The 23212-nt window shown below is 46.3% G+C and overlaps 1 protein-coding gene across 1 annotated transcript in view; it reads left to right on the forward strand.

Annotated features, from left to right (window-relative positions):
- SHISAL2A (shisa like 2A) overlaps window positions 1-23212 on the forward strand; it is a 227433-nt gene that overhangs the window by 20128 nt on the left and 184093 nt on the right. The window contains exon 2 of the mRNA XM_073593501.1: window positions 17628-17767. Within this exon, the coding sequence (XP_073449602.1) occupies window positions 17628-17767 (140 nt within the window). The remainder of the gene's footprint in view (window positions 1-17627; window positions 17768-23212) is intronic.

Raw genomic sequence — 23212 nt, forward strand, 5'->3', positions numbered from 1 at the left:
GACTTGAAGTAGAGGTGGCCCCTCTGGGTCTTCTGGCACCCTATAGTAGCATTGTGTGCTACTATGGTTATCATTATGCCCTTAAGTATTTTACCTGCTTCTACATAACCACAGTCTGAATAGTCCCTGATATCAAAATGTGCACACATTTATGAAAAAGTCAGAATGCTTTTAATTCCTGACAGCCCACTAAGAATAATAACATATACAAAGAACCAGAAACATTTTTCATGGGACTTTAAATGAGGTACCATATACATAAAAAGCATTATTAAGCTCTAGATGAAAATCTTTTACATGGATAAAAAACAGTAGGCTGATTTGGAAACACTACTGTCTATCAGCATACAATCAACATAATATTCATATAATGATACATATACAAATTCCACTCTTTTTAACAGAACATAATGAATGATGGGTACATCTTTTAGCTCAACGCGTTTCATAACAACAATCCCACTTCTTTAGGAGCAGATAACCATTGTAAAATAAATCAGCTTATATAACAATCTAAGATAACACCCTCAAATGGATACCGCTGCCAGGTGTCTGGCTCGGGAGTTGTGGGGGGGAGGACATTGCACCCCAATGAGAAAACTGAGGAGCAGTACTAAGTGCTAAGTGCTAACATGTGTGAGTGAGCAATCATCCTAAACATTTTTTTCTTTTCCTCTTCCCATGGGACATGGAGTCATGTCTGGGATGATAGCTCACTCACCAACACTTATGCCCTGTACACACGGTCGGATTTTCCAATGGAAAATGTGTGATAGGACTTTGTTGTCGGAAATTCCGACCGTGTGTGGGCTCCATCACACATTTTCCATCGGAATTTCCGACACACAAAGTTTGAGAGCTTGCTATAACATTTTCCGACAACAAAATCCGTTGTCGGAAATTCCGATCGTGTGTATACAAATCCAACGCACAAAGTGCCACGCATGCTCAGAATAAATTAAGAGACAAAAGCTATTGGCTACTGCCCCGTTTATAGTCCTGACGTACGTGTTTTATGTCACCGCGTTCAGAACGATCAGATTTTCCGCCAACTTTGTGTGACCATGTGTATGCAAGACAAGTTTGAGCCAACATCCGTCAGAAAAAATCCATGGATTTTGTTGTCGGAATGTCCGATCAATGTCCGACCATGTGTACAGGGCATTAGTGTTGGCAAGTTTTTTTGCAAGAACTACAAGAATCACCACCACACAACAAACAAAAGCATAATATAGAGAGTTCCCTGATCTTCCTTTCTATTACCGGTCTGTAAAATGCATCTTGGCTGTCCCAGTTTCCAGGAAGGGATGTGACATCAGTAACACTATAGATTTGTTTGTACTGCTGTTAAGCTTTCTTGTAGCAAGGAAAGACAGGGAACATAGCAGACAGCCATCACTTTGTTATTTATATACTTAAAAGCAAACGTGCTTACAGCAAAAGTAACAAAATGGTGAATGGATGAGCTTTTGCAGCGCTAGGGTCCTAAGTTTAAAGCAGTCCTTACATATAAAATTAAAGCTGGCATCACCTGCTTAAAATTTCTCATTGGGCCTTCTTAAGGAACCCGCACAGGCAATGACGGAGTATGGTGCGTACTCGCACCCCCGTCGTTTGATTCATATCACATTCTTGTTTCTTAACACCTCCACCCTGTTATGAATCCACCACCTATCCATGATGGCACTTTTTATTATAGTTTTACAATGCAGTTTTCCATGGGGTTGGATTAACCCCAGTGGTTTCACTTCCGGGACCGGCATTTGGCCCTACAGAGAGGCGTGGAACACATGCCGAGCGGCCATCTTGCCTGTTAACAGGAAGTGTCAATTATGTACGTTTTTGGCAGCCTCCCCTCCATAGGGACACACTGCCTATATATATTTTACTGGCTGCAGTGGGGGGACCCCCCAGACGATGTCTAAGAGGACAAAACGCGTCGGGAAGGACCCCACTGCCGCCATTCTTTTTACAGCGCTGATTTTAGTATTTCATGTGAGTGTACCCTTTTTAAAATAAATTTGGTATATTTTATACGGAATTACACTATGTGGTCTCTCTCCTTCTCATCCCATTTCATGGTTAACTGCTCTTCATCATCACCCTGAGGGACCTACTAAGGTACTGGTCGGCCTCCGAATTTTCATTTCCATCATCTTTCTGGAACAATCATCACCACACACACACACCACCCAAGCCTGATTTGACCCAGCTGGGCGTATGCTCTTTTGGGTCAACGCCATCTGGTAAGCCTTCCTAATGTTGGTGGTGGTGCTTCCCCTCTGTGATCACCTTTGATGTCACACATACGATACACTCTTTGCACGAAGTTACCGGAATAGTATCTGTTTATCCACAAGCTTCATATCTATGGAGGATTGTTTGAGCTTTTTGTGATACCTGGAATCATCAGTTGGACATTTTTGTTTTTGTTGAAAGTCTAGTGCTACACATTTTGTTTTGCCTGTTGTTACATACCCATATTCCATTGGTCGTGTTAGCTGCTTATGTTTATCCTTTGTTTGGCCGCGCAGAATTTTTTGATATCCGGCCTTCTTAAGGAACCCTGGGAAAGCTGAGTATCCCAAATCCTATGCTGGAGTGTCTTCATGTAAGATTAGGTCTCTGTAGCATTCCCATTCTGTCCAAGAACAGTGTATGGACTTTGTATGTTCTGTCAGGGATTGGCATTTCTAGGGTCCCTCTTTACCTCGAACATCGTTAGGCACCCAGGAAATGACATAATGACTATATGCAAATGAGCACTGTTGTGCAGTGGGAGTATGGTCATAATAAAGACAGGTTTTAAGGAGCAAAATGAAATAGTGGCTATTCCTTCACACCTTTTCATCCTCACACCCTACCATCTATCCTCTAAGATAGAATGGAGGAACGTGTGAGAAACATTAAGAATGGGTTTGACAAACACTTTTTGTCAATACATTTCAGAGATAAACATAATAAAAACCCGTAAGGGCTGCAATTTTGGGGTGTAGAGGGCCCAAAACATCACTGGAGAGGGACTAATTATATAAGGGAAATTAGTAAAAGGGAATCTTGATGGATACATCAAATGGGTTTTCTGGTGCCAGGGGGGATTAAATAAGGAATTTGATCGACAGTGTTTACTTAGCAACCGATAAATAGTTGCATTCCGTATATTTGTTATACTACATAGAATAGAATACATTTAAAGCCAAGGAGGTTAAATGCAACCAACACCATATATATATATATATATATATATATATATATATATATATATATATATATATATATATATATATATATATAATATATATAGAGAGAGAGAGAGAGAGAGAGAGAGAGAGAGAGAGAGAGAGAGAGAGAAATTGTTGAGTGATGGTTATATAGGTGTATAAATATTAATGGTGGTCAACAAGGGTCATCCTTTAATCTTATATATAGGGAATATATTTAATCTGATAGTATTCGATGAGTGATAGATATATAGGTGTACGTATATATTAATGATGGTCAACAGGGGTCACCATTCAATCTTATATACATGACATAATCCTTACAGGGGTATAGGTAGAGGGAGAAGTTCTGGTTGTCCATGAATACCCAGTCCACCTTTGGTGTATTTAGAGGATCCGATTTAACAATACATTAAAAAAAATTGTAATATTTTAATTATTTTTTTACTGTAATGTAGTTATGTGGGGAATGAATATTAGGTTTTGTGGTTATAATGATCTTGACACTGTTTCTCCCCCATATAATAATAATTATTTATGTTAAATGATATTTTATGAGTTGGTCATTTGTTATGATGAGCGACATGTTAAGCGATAATGTAATAAATCAAATATAAAATCAAATATAAAATATATAATAGATTAATATATTAGATAGTTCCTATAATGTTACAAATAATACAAAATAAAACATCAAAATATCTAACCAGTCAATGGATATATTGTGATTCATTGTCATATTGGATATATAACCCACCCACATATGTAAGTTTTTTTACATATAACATCTAGGTTGTAATATATTGGTTGTTGACAGAAATTCTTTGTGTATAAAATCACGATTATGGTTAAGTATTTATATGTTCGGTTTATGATCCAAGGAGACAAATGTCTGTTTACTACACTGTCCTTACATTAATATATTATTAGCCCACACATTATTAAATAGTAATTCTGCAAAGCAGTGGGCACGCTGTGTTTAGTTAATGTTGCGATAGAATGGACTACAAACAGACTCCATGGATATGGACTACACAAAAATGACCGTGAATCTGGACCACATAAAAATGGCAACCGATACACTATTTATTTTGCCCTAACTAATCATCCAATAGCAATCCCCCTGAGGAAGACACGTGATCCCTGTGTCGACACACGTTGGGGAGGAAACTGGATGGTGTAGGCATTGTCAGCTTCGCTGAGACGAGCAGTTGTGGGCAAACGAACGGACACACAGTCTCAATTGGATTATATACAGATCTCCTGGATACAGTCTGGTGCGCTACAAGCACCTTCGATGTGTGAGTAGTTTTTTTTGGTTCATCAGTGTTTCTGACCAAACTTAACTGTGCGGTCACGTGCCCTGAGGTGAGGATAATTACTTAGGTGGGGACCACGAGAGTGGTGACACTTCGGATAAGTTTGGAGCACTTTTCACATGGATTTACTTCAACTAAAATAATTCAAGAACATTCGTTGTTGGACAATATTGAGCACTTTAGTGCACCTTATGGACAGCACAATTCATTGCACATGTTGATTTAATTAGCACTCTTTGTTTACATGGAATAGTATCCTGAACACTGTAACTTTGCACTTGGTTTACAGGATTTACTTGGTATAGCACAGCACATTGGTTTATTAGATTTATTTAGCTATATGGGAATGTGAACAGTGCCAGCAACTGAAAATATTGCAGGTAATATATTATTTAAGTGATCAATCTTGGTAGCTCCCAAAATCTTTTTAACCCAACCCTACCATCTATACTTGCTTGGAAAGAGAATCTCATCCAGCAAGGACTTTTTCGTATTTGTAACACAGAACAACCCCCTTTGTCACATTGAACAGCTTCATGTGCCACAACACAGAGCCATATCACAAAAAATACTACAGTTCAGTAGCACACAACATACCCCCCATCTTTGCTCTTTACTTGACTCGATGCCTGTGTGCTGTGGAGAGAAGGTAAGGTTCTAAAACAAACTGAACATATGGGGCGTTCGCAGGAAAATATGAACTCCCCATAATGCTCTCCGAGATCGCAGTGCATTGTTGTATGATGATTGGCCAAAGCATGCACCTGACAATCTTTGATTGGCCAAAGATTGCACGGAGGGAGGGGGGAGAGCTGAACTTCCTTCCAGCTCCGTGGAGCCCCGGGAGGAAGTGGGAGCTGGATGCCCCTAAAAAGAGGGTATCCACCCACCCCCCCAAAAAAATGACACGCCAAATGTGGCTTATCAGGGGGTCATCTTCACTTAAAGGCAGGAGTTCTATTTTTGGGTGCGACTCCACTTTAATTGAGATATATATATATATATATATATATATATATATATATATATATATATATATATATATATATATATCCTGCATCCAGTGTAGCCTATATCTACAGTGCATTCGGTGTTGTACTGTTTCTAATACATTTCAGGCGGTGTATAATATATATATACACAGTCTAGTATGTATATACTCTGCATTCACTGTAGCCTATATATACAGTGCATTCGGTGGTGTATAGTTTCTAATACACTTCAGGCGGTGTAGAAAGTATCTAATACAGTGTAGTGTGGTGTGGCAAAACAAAAAATACATCATGTCCGGAAGGCCACAAAGGAGAGGCAGACGCTCACAGGCCACTAAAAGAGGGAAAGCAGCCTCTGTGTCTACAGTCAACAGTGGTGGTCACGGACATGGTGCATTCTCTGCAGGTGGCTGTGGGGCACGCTTGTCCTTTTTTTCTGCTGCTGGCCGTGTTATTGAGCCACAACATGCAGAAGAGTTGGTGGAGTGGCTAAAGAAACCGTCCCCATCCTCCTCATCCTCTGTCACCCAGGCTCAGAGTAGTTTGCCTTCCAATGCAGCTGCCAAAGCGGCCTATTCCACTGGCTCCTTGTCCACAGTCACTGCTTCCGTAGCCCCACAATCATGCACAGAGGAGTGCCCAGAATTATTCGACCACAGTGTCGGTTATATGCTGCTGGAGGATGCGCAGCGGATTGAAGGCTCCAATGTTGGTTCTCAGGTTGAGGAAGGGAGTAACCTGAGCCTAGAGAGAGGGGGTGCCACAGAAGCACTAGAAACAGGCAGTCATGTTCCCCCAGCTGCAGCATACTGCCAAGTTTGCTCCAGTGACGAGGAGGGAGGGGATGATGAGGTCACTGACTGTACTTGGGTGCCTGAGAGAAGACAGGAGGAGAAGGAGGAGGTACAACTCCAATGAGGCAGGATGTCCTCTAGGGGGCAGCTTAAGGGCAGCCACCCTATTACATCACACCGCAGAGCTTTGCAGGTGCAGGACGCTGCTGACTCCCCGCTGACTTTTAAAAGTTTCTTGGTGTGGGCCTTTTTCGACATGTGTGGAGCAGATTGCACCATTGCTGTTTGCAACACATGTCCGAAGCGGATCAAGCATGGCCAGAACAGCAGCTGCTTGGGCACCACATGCTTGACCAGACATATGACAACCTGCCATGCAGTCCGTTGGCAATAGCACTTGAAAGACCCACATCATAGAAAAAGGCAGACTTCTCCTTGCTTCTCATCTGGGAACTCCAACCCTACTATACTTCCAGTCCTCTCAAAAACCTGCATTGAGAAGAATGAAGGTATAGCAATAGGCGTCCCAAGTACTTGCAGCCAATCTGCTAGCAGTATACCACCAATTGATTTTAACAAACAAATTTGCCTACCCCAGTAGCTGAACCGTAAAAATAAATTTGGTCCCAGCCATCCACATGCTCAGCGTCTAAATGCTAGCTTGGCCAAATTGCCAGCACTGCAACTGCTGCCTTTTCAGCTGGTAGACTCTTTCATGAATTTGTGGAATGTGCTGTACCTCAGTGGCAGGTTCCAAAATGACATTTCTTTTCACAGAAGTCCATTCTGGCTCTCTACCGGCATGTGGAAGGCAATGTTTTGGCCTTGTTGGACAGGGCAGTCAGCAGTAATATTCATATTACCGCTGACTCATGGTCCAGCAGGCATGGGCAGGGACGTTACCTTTCCTTCACGGTGCACTGGGTAACTCTGCTGGCAGCTGGGAAGGATGTAGGACAGGGTTCAGTGTTGTTGGAGCTTGTTCCGCCACCACGCCTCCAAAATGCTAGTGGTGATTCTGCCACAGCTCTCTCCTCCACCTCCTCCTCTTCTTCTTCCTCAAATGGGCTCTTCTGCAGATTTGTCCTCTGAACCAGCAGTGCTCCGTAAGCGTTCAAGGGGCTACGCAAGCAGTCAGCCTAAAAGATGCCATGCAGTGCTTGAGTTGGTCTGCCTAGGGGAAAGGAGCCACACTGAGGCAGAGATTCTGTCAGCTCTGCAGGGGCAGGCTCAGAGGTGATTGACGCCATGCCAGCTTCCGCCAGGAATGGTTGTATGCGACAATGGCACCAACCTTCTTTCCGCCCTCCGACAGGGTCACTTGAACCACGTTCCATGTTTGGCACACGTCCTGAATTTGGTGGTGCAGCGTTTTTTGACCAGGTACCCAGGCTTACAAGATCTCCTGGCCAGAAAAGTCTGTGGTCATTTCCGCTGGTCATACAATGCCAGTGCTTGGCTGGCTGACATTCAAAAAGGAATGCAACCTGCCCACCAACCGCCTCATTTGTGACATGCCCACCAGGTGGAACTCAACGTTGGCAATGCTGCAGCGGCTGCACACACAGCAGAGGGCCATCAATGAGTACCTGTGCAAGTATGGCACCAGGACAGGGTTAGGGGAACTTGGCTTTTTTTCGCCATACCAGTGGCTACTGATCAAGGATTCATGCACTGTCCTGTCACTATTTGAGGAGGCCACAAGGATGGTGAGCAGCGACAATGCATGCATCAGTGACACTGTCCTTCTAGTCTTCCTGCTGGAGCACATGCTTCGTGGATTCATGGACAGGGCACTTGAGGCAGAACAGCGGGAGGAAGAAGAGGACTTCCTTTCCTCTCAAGGCCCCCTTTATCCAGATATCATTCCTCCGGACCCGCTAAACACACAAGAAGAAGAGGACGAGGAGGAGGATTGTGTCAGCATGGATGTAGAGGACAACACTCAGCAGCAGTCTTCAGGGGATGGGTTTCAGTCCCCAGAAACCCAAGGAGTTGTACTTGGCTGGGAGGAGGTAGGTACGTATAATGTGATCCTTAGTGACCCAGAGGACTCAGAATCGAATGCCTCTGCAAACTTACGCTGCATGGCCTCCCTGATTCTGCAAAGCCTGCGAAAGGCCCCTAAGATTTGTGGTATCAAGGAGAGGGATCATTACTGGCTGACAACCCTTCTTGATCCACGTTACAAGGGTAAAGTTGCAGAACTCATCCTGCCTTCGCAGAGGGAGCAGAGGGTGAAACTGTCAGAAACCATGAAATCAGACCGAGATAGAAGTACAATTAAATCACACTTGTTTAATAATAGTCAGGCAAGCCAGAAGTCAGGGATCAAAGTAGCGGAACAGCAAGCAGGATCTGGAGCCAGAAGGGATGTCAGCAAAGCCAGTCTTTAAACAGTAATGCAGGAGATAGTTTCTTGTGATGTGACCAAGGCGAAGGCAGAGATCCTCTGGACTGTACGGCTTAAGTAGGCAGGACTGATTAGCAGGATCATCAACAGCTGAGTAACTGTGGAGAGAGTTGGGAGCTGGCAATTAGCCTATCCTGCTGCCCTAGGCCTGACTGAGCTTGCGCACCCCCTAATTTAAATATGCCCCACCCCTTCCTGTCAAGGCCACACCCCTTTCTTTTAAAGATCCGCCCTGTCATCTTCATTGGAGGAGGACAGAGGGACGCCGCGGGAAGAGGACAGAGAGGCATGCGGCATCTTTTCATTTGGGGGGTAAGGGGATATGTGCTAGTTGCTTTGGGAGGGGAGGATCAGACCCCCCTCACTAGCACATATCCTCTCCCCTCCCAAAGCACCCAGCACATATCCCCTTACCCCCCTGTCCCCCTCCACTGTAAACTATACACAGACCTCAGACCGGCAGCGCGGCTCTTGCACTGAAGTCGTGTCCCTCCTCTGTGGCTCCTTCTCCTCCTGGCTGTGTACACTAGAACATTGGAGCCGAGAAGGAGGAGGAGCCGAGGAGTGTGTGTGGCTGACAGTGGGGAGAGAGGTGGCGGCTGCTACGGAAGCCGATCGCCGCTTGTGGGACCCCAGGTGGCAGATTTCCTGGGTGCCCACGCTAGCGCACTCTGGCTGCCAGTTACCGAAGCTCAGTGCCGGAACTTGTTGTGGGCTCCGGGACAGTGGCGTCACTAGGTTTGGTGTCACCTGGAGCTGTAAAAATTGTGTCCCCCCCCTTAATTTTTGGACTGGAGGCCCAGCGTTGGAGCTCATTGTGGCGGTCAACAAGGCCTAGAGGATATCAGGTTAGGCACTTCCTAATGGCTCAGTCCCTGGGAACAGTAATGGATAATGGCCAACAGGCTCTCTTACCAGACCCAATGAAACCGCAACAGTGATCCCTCCAGCTGGACGTTCGCTCACTCTGGGTTGCCCAGGCGGACTCTGGTCAGTAGTGTAGCATGTCTGTACCCTGGCAGTGGCTTTATCTTTCTCCCCCTCTGGTGGTGCGGGTACAGCGTGGCTCTCTCTTTGGTGGTGCGGGAACAGTGTGGCTCCCTCTCTGGTGGTGTGGGTACAGCGTGGCTCTCTGGTGGTGTGGGTACAGAGTGGCTCTCTGGTGGTGCGGGTACAGCGTGGCTCTCTGGTGGTGCGGGTACAGCGTGGCTCTCTGGTGGTGCGGGTACAGCGTGGCTCTCTGGTGGTGCGGGTACAGCGTGGCTCTCTGGTGGTGCGGGTACAGCATGGCTCTCTGGTGGTGTGGGTACCTCGTGGCTCTCTGGTGGCATGGGTACAGCGTGTCTCTGGTGGTGCGGGTACAGCATGGCTCTCTGGTGGTGCGGGTACAGCGTGTCTCTGGTGGTGCGGGTACAGCGTGGCTCTCTGGTGGTGCGGGTACAGCGTGGCTCTCTGGTGGTGCGGGTACAGCGTGGCTCTCTCTGGTGGTGCGGGTACAGCGTGGCTCTCTCTGGTGGTGCGGGTACAGCGTGGCTCTCTGGTGGTGCGGGTACAGCGTGGCTCTCTGGTGGTGTGGGTACCTCGTGGCTCTCTGGTGGCATGGGTACAGCGTGTCTCTGGTGGTGCGGGTACAGCATGGCTCTCTGGTGGTGCGGGTACAGCGTGTCTCTGGTGGTGCGGGTACAGCGTGGCTCTCTGGTGGTGCGGGTACAGCGTGTCTCTGGTGGTGCGGGTACAGCGTGGCTCTCTGGTGGTGCGGGTAAAGCGTGTCTCTGGTGGTGCGGGTACAGCGTGGCCCTCTGGTGGTGCGGGTACAGCGTGGCTCTGGTGGTGCGGGTACAGCGTGGCTCTCTGGTGGTGCAGGTACAGCGTGGCTCTCTGGTGGTGCGGGTACAGCGTGGCTCTGGTGGTGCGGGTACAGCGTGTCTCTGGTGGTGCCGGTACAGCGTGGCTCTCTGGTGGTGCCGGTACAGCGTGGCTCTCTGGTGGTGCGGGTACAGCGTGGCTCTCTGGTGGTGCGGGTACAGCGTGTCTCTGGTGGTGCGGGTACAGCGTGGCTCTCTGGTGGTGCGGGTACAGCGTGGCTCCCTCTTTTTCTCCTCTAACACCCCCCCCCTCAGCAGAGTGCATGCATGCTGGGGGCTGTAGCATGTCTGTTGACACACAGGGCCGCCATTCTTCAGGGACTATTTTCCCATGATGCCCCCCAGAGTCTTCTGATTGGCCCTCTGCTGTGGCCAATCATGGGGAGGAAAACAGCGGTCAGGAAGCTGGGCGGCGGCATGGTGAAACCAATTAGAGCCGCTCTCTCTCCTCTTCTCCCTTCAGCTGACAGAAAGGGGAGGGGGGGCGAGCGGGGGAGATACACAGACAGCCCGCATCTCTCCTCTCCCTGTCACAGCGCTGCTGATCCATTTGCCAGAGAACTCCCCCCGCTCGCCCCCCCTCCCCTTTCTGTCAGCCGAAGGGAGAAGAGAGAGAGAGCGGCTCTAATTGGTTTCGCTGTGCCGCCGCCCAGCTTCCTGATCGCTGTTTTCCTCCCCATGATTGGCCACAGCAGAGGGCCAATCAGAGACAGATTTACAGCTTTACGGAGGGGCGGCTTGACAGTTCTTACTTTAACTACTTTCTAGCCCCCTCCGCACCCGCACTGCTAAGCTGTACTCCCCAGATGGTGGCCCTGCTGTGCGGGAAGAGGGAGCCGCTGCCATTTTCGGGGGGGGCGGCCCCCCGCACAGTGCCACCCTAGGCCTGGGCCTTGTTGGCCTAGGCCAAGACACAGCACTGGTTAGAGGAAGTGCGGTGGGGAAGGTGGCTGGCTGAGCGATGCCGTTAAACAATTTTTCAGTGCTCAGCACCAAGGTCTGATCAGTTCAAGCAACCATTGCTAGTGTCTGCATTACATGGTGCAGGAATATCTAGGGGCAAGAGCAGACTTGGAGACCTTTCCAACAGACCATCCACTGGGTTACTGGGTCTTCAGGATGGACCACTGGCCAGAACTTGCTCAATATGCAATTGAGCTACTGGCCTGTCCTGCATCCTGCATGTTTTCTGAACGCACATTCAGTGCTGCTGGAGGGTTTGTAACGGATCAAAGTGTGCGCCTGTCCACAGACTCCGTTGATAGGCTCACATTCATAAAAATGAATCGGTCTTGGATCAGCAGCTATCAAGCGCCTGATGCTGATGTAACTGATTGAATTTGCTATGGATGTGGGATCCCTTGAAGAATGCCTATGCTGACTATCCCATTCCTCCTCAATCTTGATGATGCTATCTTCCAACAATATTTTTAGTTTAGGGCGCCACCACCACCCAAGACACAATATTTCTGCCCCTGTTTAATAGGGGCATGTAACTACAATTTTTGATATCATATTACACAGCATGGCCCGTTCCTGCGCCCAACATGAGTAACTGTGAGGGGTACAGTGTTCTGGCGCCACCAAAGCCAAAAGGCCCAATTTTTATGCCCCTGTTTAACAGGGCCATGTAATTACAATTTTTGATATAAATTTTCACAGCAGGGCCCGTTCCTGCGCCCAACAAGAGTAACTGTGAGGGGTTACAGTGTTCTGGCACCAACACCTAAGGCCCAATTTTTCTGCAGAGTATATAGGGCAGGCCATATAGTACATATACTGCTGTCCATAGTATATAAGGCCTGGGGGACCCCTACACAATTTTTTTTTAAGTTGGTGCAGGGTTTCCCTCAATATCCATACCAGACCCGAAGGGCCTAGTATGGATTTTAGGGGGGACATCCACAACATTTTTTTGTGTATTTTTGGCGCGGGGTTCACCTTAATATTCAAAGGGCCTGGTAATGGACTGGGGGGGGACCCACACCAGGCACGATATTTAAAGGAATATTTCATTTTTATTGTTTCACTTTAAGCATTAACTTGAATATAAGCCTTTAAAATGAGTACTTTTGATTTTTCCCATTCGCGTCTGATAGACTTTAATGGTGTTCGCATATTTGCACAAATTTTTTGCCTGTTCGCATGTTCTGCTGCAAACCGAACCGGGGGGTGTTCGGCTCATCCCTAGTCTTGACCTGGGGCCCCAAGAAATAGATTAGGAACAATGTGTGAAAGTGAGTCTCTTTCCCGCATTGTCTGATTTCTACACATGATCCAAAAACACATATATGGGACTAAAGAACCTATAGTATTTGAAAGTAGAGAATGACCCTTAGATTTCAGGAAAAGGCACAATGGAAAGTTTTCCATTATATTATAGCATTTGGTTGGCTCTTTAAATATCTCTTCAAAACACAGTCACGGCTCATTGATTGCAAGTTTTGATTTCAAAGAGTTAGTTTAAATAAGTATTGATTTGCTTAAGATAATGTAGCGCCCTGACAAAAAGCTAGGAAAAAGTTAGTTTTTTGGCTTCACTGTACTCAGTGGAACAATGGTTTGCTTTTTTTGTCTGGTCAGGGTTTCACCAAGAATAATGGCAGTGGTGTATCCAAGGTATGGCAGCCATGGCAAGTACCATGGGCACCATGCGGGTGGGAGGGGGGGTGGCAAAAAAGCCACCCCACACAAACAAAAAGTCCCACCTGTCCTCTCCTCCCGCACTAATCTAGCCCCTGGCGCCGCGGCCGGCCTGCTGGAGCGCGGCACTTCACCTAGCATTGCAAGTGGTTACTTGGCCTGGCACTGGCAGTGGGGAGGGTAGCGACAGGCACCCCCATGACAGCCAATGATAGGCCAGACAGACTGGGCCTATGTAGGGTAGGGTAACTGGTGGAGGCGGAGCCTAATGCTTCACCTACCCTCCTCTGCGCAGCTGCATCATCTTCTCCCCGGAGCGGGGTCTCCCGAGTATGTGACGTGACCGTGACATGAGGACTGGTGAGGACTCTGGAGGGGAACCTGGAGGCTGGAGAAGAGACGAGAGTGACTAGAGAGAAAAAATTGGATGAACCCCCAGGCAGCAGCAACTGCAAGGATTAGCACTGCAGCCGAGCAGGTACTAGTACTTAAGTCATCACGATCTTGATCATCATCATCATGTGCATGTGTACCATTGCCAAGCAGAAGTGAAGCAAGCAGCCAATCAAATATAATGCTCAAACAATATGGATGAAATAAATATGTTTAGCCAAAGATATCATAAATAAAGTGTAATAAAGTGATATGTGCAAGTAGTACCTGCTGTTGCACAAATCACTTTGTTACACTTTATTTATGATATCTAAGGCTAAGCATATCTATTTAATCCATACTGAGCACTATATTTTATTGGCTGCTTGCTTCTGCTTGGGCCTGGCACACACGCATAATCGCACATGATGATGACTTAAAGCGGAGTTCCATCCATATAAAAGTCAGCAGCTACAAAAAGTGTAGCTGCTGACTTTTATTAATCGGACACTCACCAAGGCAACTGACATCTTCATTATCAACTGATGATGCTATTGGATGTTAGGATATCAGCAGATAGAAGGTTGTAATGGTGCCCAATGAAAACCTGTGGCTTTTTGTAACTAAAAGGCAGGCTTCATTCACACATCAGCTTGAATACAATTTGTGGGAAATTTATAGGAATTTTGCCAAGGCAGCCCTGAAGAAACTTCAAGGCAACCCAGGGCAGACTGAGCCTGTATTGTCGATGTGCATGGAACTGTGTCTGTTGCAGGCAGCTTCCATACTATCCATACTAGCAAGGGTGACCATGGGCATATTCTCAACGGCCCCTCCAGGGGTGAGTGTTACAATAAAACGTTTTTTTTTTCTATTTACACATTATACTGTACTTCTTAATATTTTCACCTCGATTTACTTATTGAAATATTACTGCATGAAAAGCCTTCATTAACATTTAAAAAGCAACTCCAGTCAATATGTTTGTTTTAGTTTTGGATAATGTAGGAAGGGCTATAACTTGCAGCAGAGGATCAAGAATCTGACACTACTGGAAGTGTCAGATTTTAAAGATTCTTTGGGTGGCTGATTCTCATCAACAACAAAGATCGATAGGGGCAGGCAACGAAAAAGTTGAGTATTAATTATCTTCTTTACATCAAGGGTTTTATATGATATATTTAGAGTTGCTTTTAAGGGTCTACCAACCAAAAGGTATATTTCAATTTTTGGTGGATGCTGGAGACTAGAGTTATATAATTTAATGGTTTATTAATTCTCATTTAAGACTCTGATGGATAGTTCTGCTTGAGGTCACAGATGAGCACATTTACAGACATGACAGATAAGACATGATGTTGCTCTCCCTAATAGATTGTTCTTTTATTTTAATTGCATATTTTCTGTCATCGAGAATACCACTAGGTGGGTATTAATGTACATTTTCGGGAACATTTATCAAGCACATTAGCAACCTAATTAGACACAAAGCAGGCTGCCTCCCAATGTCTGTGCCACAGTTTTTCTGCATATTTGTGACCTGTGTGTAGGCAATAATTCACACAGTCAGGTTCAATGGAAAACTTGTATTGAAGTAATATAACAAAAGTTTACAACAAACCCAGCGGGACAGCTACCCAATCGGGTACACTCACGGTTCCAATAACATAAAGAAGTAGGTTCCAGCCAAACCAACAGCGTCTCCTGAGAGGGGACAGAATGCAGCTGGACCGTTTCGTGCCCAATCAGGAAAGTATCTAAAAAGATGTGGTTTTCCCTCCTCAACAGGAACCTTTCCCTATCGTTAGTACTCTCCCTCACAGATGGGGTACCTTTCCCTACTCTACCCACGCATGAAACATACCAAACCCGGGGGCCAGGGCCCTAGATAGACTCAGCCACACCGAAGAGGGCCACCAGAGTCAACTGGGCAGCCAGCATCCACTCAGATCACTGTCCCAGTGACTCAGAAAATCATAGAGGAACCCTGTTCCCCATGACTTCCTCTCCCACTGCATTTGAGCGCCACCTGCAGTGGAGACAGCAGATTGCACCTGCCTACATGTGCACCTCAAACCTTGGGCATTTTGCACAGGTCTGCAAAAGAAGTATCACTGAAGTTGAGACAGATTTTCATTGAATAAAAATACAATAAAAATTGAAGGGGTCAGCTACATCAGAGCAGCGAATCAAGCTGTAACTTAACTGTAAATCTGTATCATAATCTGCAATACTGCTCCTGTTTAGTACTGATTTTAGTGACATATTAGGAATTACTTATCTGTCTGGCTTATCTGTCAGGGGACTTATTAGACTCCTGAAGCCTCCTCTGCACTCAGCCTGAAATGACTGATGACGAATAGTGATAACACTATCTACATGAAACAACCCACTAAATCAGGCGATAAGGCACCAAGGGTTGCAGGATAGAAATTTGCACGATTCCCCCATCAACACAGACAGTGCTGACAGGGGAATCCCTCCTGCCGAGACATTGTATTAAGGCAGGGTGGGGGCGGGGGAAGCAGTCCCCACCAGGAGAAGACAGTGAATATTGCTAGTGGCTATAGCAGCTGCTAGCGATAATTGCAAGTATATCCGGCAGGCTTGTTGTACCCAAGTTGATTGATCGATCAACTTGGTACATGCAGCCTGCCCATACATAGTTCGAATCTCGACCAGTCACTGATGACTGTCAGGTGGCGGGAGCCTTTGGCAGGAATGGACCGGTTTTTATTTTAATTTATTTTTTCGGGTCGGCAGTGGCGGCGGGCGTCGTGATTGACAATGGATTTAAACCGTGGACATTGTTTTTGGTTTTAATAAAGGAATTGTCAAAAACTGTCATTTTTTACACTACACTATTTTTTTTTTTTTTTGGTGAATTAGTAGGTGTACTATATACACCATTCTCATTCACATAAGGGGGTGGGTGGGATCTGGGGGCCCCCTTGTGTAAGGAGGCTTCTAAATTCCGAAAAGCGCCTCGCCCACCTGCAGATCCCCACAACCCTAGTGGTTGTGGGGAAGAGGCCCTTGCCCTTGGGGAAGCCTGCTAACAGCTGATGATTTATCGGTTGTTAAGGATGTGGTTGTTGTCCGCTCCATAATAACCTGCTATTCACAGTTTGTTAAAGAGGAAAAAAAAAAGCAAAACACATGAAAACTGCATGCAAAAATGCACCACAATTGCGTGTTTTAAGACACAAAACACGCCTGAAAACTGCATTGACCACAAAGATGTGAACGTAGGGTAACTGTATTCAAATCACCACGCCACAGATTCCACCCTATACACTTATAATACCCCTGCTGCTCTTCTGAATATCCTGTGATAGACACACTAGGATATTAAACATAGAACTACCAAAATGAGCGCTAGGTATCAGTGTATACCATCAATATCCATACTACATAATTGTAAAACTTATAAAACGAAAGAAAACGTGTATTATTGTACCAAAATAAACATGTTAAATAATGTGCCATCAAAAAAGCTTTACGTGTTCAAAAACGTCCATAATCAATAATCCAGTTATAGTGAAAACAGTGATTTATGCAAAACTCTTAAATGTGCTCCACACATCTTATGCAAAACAAGTGCTCTCCAAATGATGCTCTTCAGTGGTTCCACTCTATCCTCATAAGACTCACCAGACTTTTAAATCCAAAGAGTGAATGAGTCTACTGTATATGCGCTTGTATATTAATTCTGGGATCTAGTTTTGCATAGATCACTGTTGGCCCTAAAATTGAATTATTCATTATGGACATTTATGAAGACTTAAAGATTTTTTGATAGCACATTATTAAAAGTGTTTATTTGGTACAATAATACACATTTTTTTGGTTTTATACAGTTTTTAAACATGTAGTATGGATATTGATGGTATACACTAATACCTAGTGACTATTCATTTTAGTAGTTTTAGATTTGGCTATTTATAATGGAAATCAGTTTATTTATTAGACTGCTAGTCACGCATTGTGTGCTTTTTGTCTCCGCAGCGTGGGAGCACTGGTGGGCTTATCCATAGCTGCTGTGGTCCTGTTGGCATTTATCATCACAGTTTGTGTCCTCTGCTATCTGTTCATCAGCAACAAGCCGCACAACAAGTTGGACACAGGGCTGAGTCTACAATCAGCAGGTGAGATGGGAAGGATTCCAACTCTGGGAGCTATCTTTATACTTTATCTCTGTTTGGGTAGAGAAGGGGGGACAGAGAATTGTATTTGTCATTTAGAAAATGTGTACCCAATGGGCAAGACGGAGAAACTTGATCATCAGCACTAACAAAGAGGCTTCCTACTAAGGGTTAAAGTTTTTTTGTAAACCCAAAGCTACAAATGTATATATTGCAATTTGCTGGTGATACATCCTGTAACCCTGATAGTGTAATGTTTTTCTTTTTCTTTAGCAACTGTTTAAAATGTTATTGCTGTCACTTCCTTTTCAGTGCGACAATGCTTGCCCCTTGCCTTACAATGATCAGTAGCATTGTCACCTCAAAGTACGTGCTCCCAGTGTGTGGCTTCAGCTGGCATTTCAATTTTTGTGCTTTCAACTGGAACTTCAGGCAGATATAAAACAAAAGCAAAAGGATTTGGGACAGTAAAAGAGGGGGAGGATCAGAGAAGACGGGATCAAACGGCCTTTTTACACAAAGCCGAGGATTAACCCCTAGGTTCCACATTGAGTATAACAAGCATGCTTTACTGCATATACAGACTGATTTAACTGTTGTGGGTTTAGTAACACTTTAATGTATTTTTAAATGTAGCTAGAGTCAGGAACTGAAAATCAGAGTGAGAGCAGAGGATGCAGTACTCTGAGTCAATCAGGCTCGGCTGCATGCATGTCTAATCACAGGCTTGTTACAGGGAGGTGACCAAGCTGTATAGCTCAGAAATAAGTCAGGTCACCAACCTGGTTGTGATGTTTGGCAGGCTACATACATTTCAGAACAGGCTTGACAGAATTACAAATCTATTAGCAGGTAAAGCAGCTCAAGATATGTGTATATAATTCAACTGCATATTTAGCTGTTTGCCTCGAGATTAGTTTTAGGTTCTCTCAACAGGAATAACTCTATTTTTGCTGAATTTTAGTGGAATAAATGACTTACTGGCTTTTTAGAACTGTAGAACCCTCCAGCAGCAAAATCTGCTCTTCCGGAGCTCTTGGCTCTGACTCCCTACTCTAGCCATGCAAGTTGTAATGATCGCATAAAAGTATTTTTTATTCTATTTGCACATTTTTGGTGTTCTTTATTTTATTGTTAAAATTATCTATAAATAAGATTTATAATCATTCATTCCAGGACATAAAGTGTAGAATATCTGACATTCTAGGTCACATGTGTCAAACACAAGGCCCACGGGTCGATTCCGGCCCTCCAGGCCATTTTATGTGGCCCTCGCACCTCTCCTGAAATACCCTTGTCACTGCCCTGCCTAGCCTCAGCTGTCAACAGAAGGACTGAACCCCTCTGTCAGATCCTGTGCTTTTCCTCACAGCCCTAGAGAGGCTTATCTCTGCCCCCCACCCCATTTCCTGTCCCAGCAGTCGGCAGCATAGAGGAGGACAGAACTAAGGTTCTCTCGCTTCCAGAGGGAGATACAGAGAAGGGTTGCTCTGGAATGGGGTCTGGACTACCCATATGTCCCCTCCTAGATAATGGACATTGTGGAGAACTGAGAGTGGGAGGATGGCCTTATCTGGGATTTTCTGCACGACCCCATTTCCCTGCGTGCGCCAGAAAGTGAAGCCTGGGCCCGGTTTGTGGACATTTGTGAGGAATGGAAATTGGGGAGTGCCATCTACAGGGATCGAGTCCTGGTTGTAAACAGGGCTGGACTGGGACAAAAATTTGGCCCTGTACTTCATCCAGACCGGCCCACTTTAATTTTGCAAACACGCACAAAAACAGGCGGCCAATAGCCCAGAGTTCCCGACCAACCTCAGGCTTGGGGACTCGGGGCTAATAATGGTCATTGGTAATACGGAGCTTTTTGGGGGCCCAGGTGGGGGGTATATGACCAGAGATGAGGGGGTAAATGATTAGGTGGGAGGGAAATATGACCAGGTGAGGGGGTATATGACCAGGTGGGCGGTATATGACCAAATGAGGGGGTATATGACCAGGTGAGGGGGTATATGACCAGGTGAGGGTGTATATGATCAGGTGGGGGGGGTATATGACCAGGTGAGGGGGTATATGGCCAGGTGGAGGGTATATGGCCAGGTGGAGGGTATATGGCCAGGTGGAGGGTATATGGCCAGGTGGGGGGTATATGGCCAGGTGGGGGTATATGACCAGGTGAGGGGGTATATTATTAGGTATGGGGGGTATATGACCAGGTGAGGGAGTGTATGACCAGGTGGAGGGGTATATGACTAGATGAGCGGGTATTTTATTAGGTGGGGGGTATATGACCAGGTGAGGGGGTATATGACCAGGTGAGGGGGTATATGACCAGGTGGGGGGTATATGACCAGGTGAGGGGGTATATGACTAGGTGGGGGGGACTCACTTTCTGAGCGTCTTGACCAGAGAACTCTGTAACCAGCTGCCTCCCAATGCCTTGACCCCCAAATCCTCCGTGATGAGCCTGATAGTACCTCTCTCTCAGGTTCCTCAGTCGGGCAGGGAGGAGAAGTTAACAGACTATCTCCCGGCCGGAGGAACAACAGAGTCCTGTGGTGACAGTGCCAGGTGTCTCCCCGATCTCCCCGATTACACCATCGAGTCCTTCCCTCTGAGGCTAAGCATGCCGCAGACCGGAGACCGGAGGAGATTGAGGAGGAGGTGGGTGGAGTTTAGCACTAGGCCTCCTCCGCTATGAATGCCGGGGCTTCACTGTGTTTGTGATGTCTTTGGTTGCTTGACGCCTGGCGGTAGGCGTTCCTAGCAGCCAGTTAGTGCAATGTAGCTGGTAGGGTGGCTGGCTGTGTTAGTTTCATTCCGGGACACTGTATTGTCCCAGAATGAAGGTGCCCGGGACCTGGGACTGACATGCCAAATGGCACCCTAAAACCGGCCCACTGAGCCATTGGCCCACCGGGAAACTCCCTGTAGTCCCAATGGTCAGTATATGCCTGGTTGTAAAGGCGGGTCGGCCTACCAGGAGCCATTCGGTCTCTATCAGAGAGGAAGGGGATGGAAGAAGGAGATTGCCGGATCCCTGCTTCTATGTGTGAGGAGGACTGTTGTGCTGTACAGCCACCATAGAAGTAGCCACATAGACTGCAAGGAAGTGGCAGAGTTGTGTGTGTCTTCCTTTCTGTCTTTTGCAGGAACAAACTATGCCTGACACCCACTGTGCCTGATAGAGGGACTGTCTAGTCATGGACACTTTGGGTGTACTGTTCCGGCCCACCTCTTTCAGAGCCTGTTTGTCTGAGGAGGGGCCCCTCCTAAGAGCGAAAGAAGGACTGTTCACAAGTCGTAATATATTTTGTTGTGGTTGTTCTGTTTTTAGGTTAGTAGTTCCCTTCTGACAGAGCAAAACAAGCAGAAATATATATGTTGTGTTGCTGATTTTCTCTGCTGGAAGGATCATAACCCCCTTTCAGTGGAGATTTGTACAGTGTATAGGTAGAATGTAAGTGTAGAATGTTATAATTTGTGTTTTCTTTCAGGGATGGGATGGCTGTCCATCCCCATTGTTACAGAGGACAAGAATTCTGTGAGCAGAGTATTTTTCCTGAGGGAGAAATGCTCTGGCTCAAAAATGTTGTATGTGTTTAGCTGCAGGGACCTGTAGCTAGGTTTGTTTATTGGTGATGTACAGTGTATATACTTGTCAAAAATAAATATATTTATTTTTGTACGTAATTTGTATTATAGCCCTGTCCAAGTTGTTTCCCTTTCCCCATCCAACTAATTCACGGGATGCCATTGATCCTGGGCCCAGGAGTAATTTTTCTATTTTTTTCCTCATCTGGTGGGGGTGAGTGTAGGTAGGTAGGTTGCTAGAGTAGTGTGTTTTTTTTTTGTTACAGCCAGTGCAGGTAAATGTAGGCAGGCCTAGCTGTGAGCTAGGCCTGTTTGTTTTGATCTGGGGACTGGGAGTGGTTTTGAGTGTAGCAGCAGGTGATTGATATGTACTTCTCTCTGGCGCCTCCTCTGTTTCTAGAGGATTCTGGAAAAGAGGCAGCGCAGAGGATTGGAGTGGCATGGAGTGTATCTGGGAGCCCTGACCATTCCCCAACTAGGATTGGCAGGAGGCAGGCCTCCTATATATACTCATAGTCAGCCTGCTGTGGGAGGAGGTGTCGGGTGGAAGAACTGAATGATAAAGTGTTAGGCTGTGGTGGCCCTTGAGGGAGCCCCCTTTCTGGGGGGGGGGGTGACCTCGGGCCTGGTGCTCGGGAGCTGGGACGGAGCCTCTCTCTACAGGGTCATTGAGAGGTGTCCTGAAACAGGTTCAGGAGGAAGACAGCACTGCCGGGAACATCATTCTGGAGGGATCCATTCCGGGGTCGGTGAGTGAGAAGCAGAATGAGAAGCTCTGGGAGGGATATGCCAGGAATGTATGTGAAGCCAGAGGGAGAGACTGTGGTGTCGTTGAAGTCAAGTTGCTGCAGCCAGGAGGGTTGGCAGGATTTGCATCAGACTTCTGGGATCAGTAGTCCACCAAGTTTCAGTTAGCACAACTGTCCTTTTTCATCACTATTGGTTGCTACACCAAAGGGGACTGCAGACCCCTGCCAGCAAATAGCTATTAGTGAATGGTTGAGACTTATTCAGAGTGAGGCCTAACCATGTGCTGACTATGACAGGAATCCAGAATTGCGCAGTAGAGAAAGCAAAGGGATCTCAAGCTGTGTGCTGGAGGAGTGTGGAGCTTTAGAGACCGCCAATGTAGATTTAATCATCGTTGTTGAAACAAGCAAGATTCATTATTTGGGCATCCCATGTCCCTTTTCCCCATTCAAGTTTAATCCCCTAAAAAATACAACAAAAACAAGCTAAAGGACTGTTCATTGACTGGCAAAGTGTGTCTGAAGTGAATGCCTGGCCAAGCAGGGTGACGTGTGGAACTAGAACACGTAGCGACCCCACGGGGGGCACTGCTACACTTGCTACATGTGGCAGTCTCTCCTCTTGTGAATCCCTGGGTGTGCTGATGTACTCACACTGTCCCCTTTGCTCCCTGTTGCTCCTTAGACAAGATTCCTTTCAAACCACCCTGCTGTTAGGATCCTCCCAAGCCAGCCCGAGCTCCAGCCCGGAGGGTAAGCCCTTCCCCAGACTTGGGGGTCCCCCCTTAGGCCACAGACAGTCTCCTTAGCACTCCATCTTCCAACTGACTCCCCTGCTGGCATGACTCATCCATATTTAAGGGCTGGCTCGGCCACCCTGCCAGGCCCTCTGCCTGGGGATTGGCCAAGTTCCCCTAAGTATGCAGATTAACCCTCGTGGCCTCTGCCTACTAACGTCTAGAAGTTTATCCAAACTTCCAGAACAAGGGGGAGGCACTAGAGACCTGTATCTGTGAGTCATCCAGCCTGACCTGCAGTAAACCCTGACTCAGATTCCAGACTCACACTTACAATGGGTCATACAAATAAATGTACCTGTACTAAC

Source organism: Aquarana catesbeiana, linkage group LG07 (genome assembly GCF_042186555.1).
Source record: "Aquarana catesbeiana isolate 2022-GZ linkage group LG07, ASM4218655v1, whole genome shotgun sequence".
NCBI classification, from domain to species: Eukaryota; Metazoa; Chordata; class Amphibia; order Anura; family Ranidae; genus Aquarana; species Aquarana catesbeiana.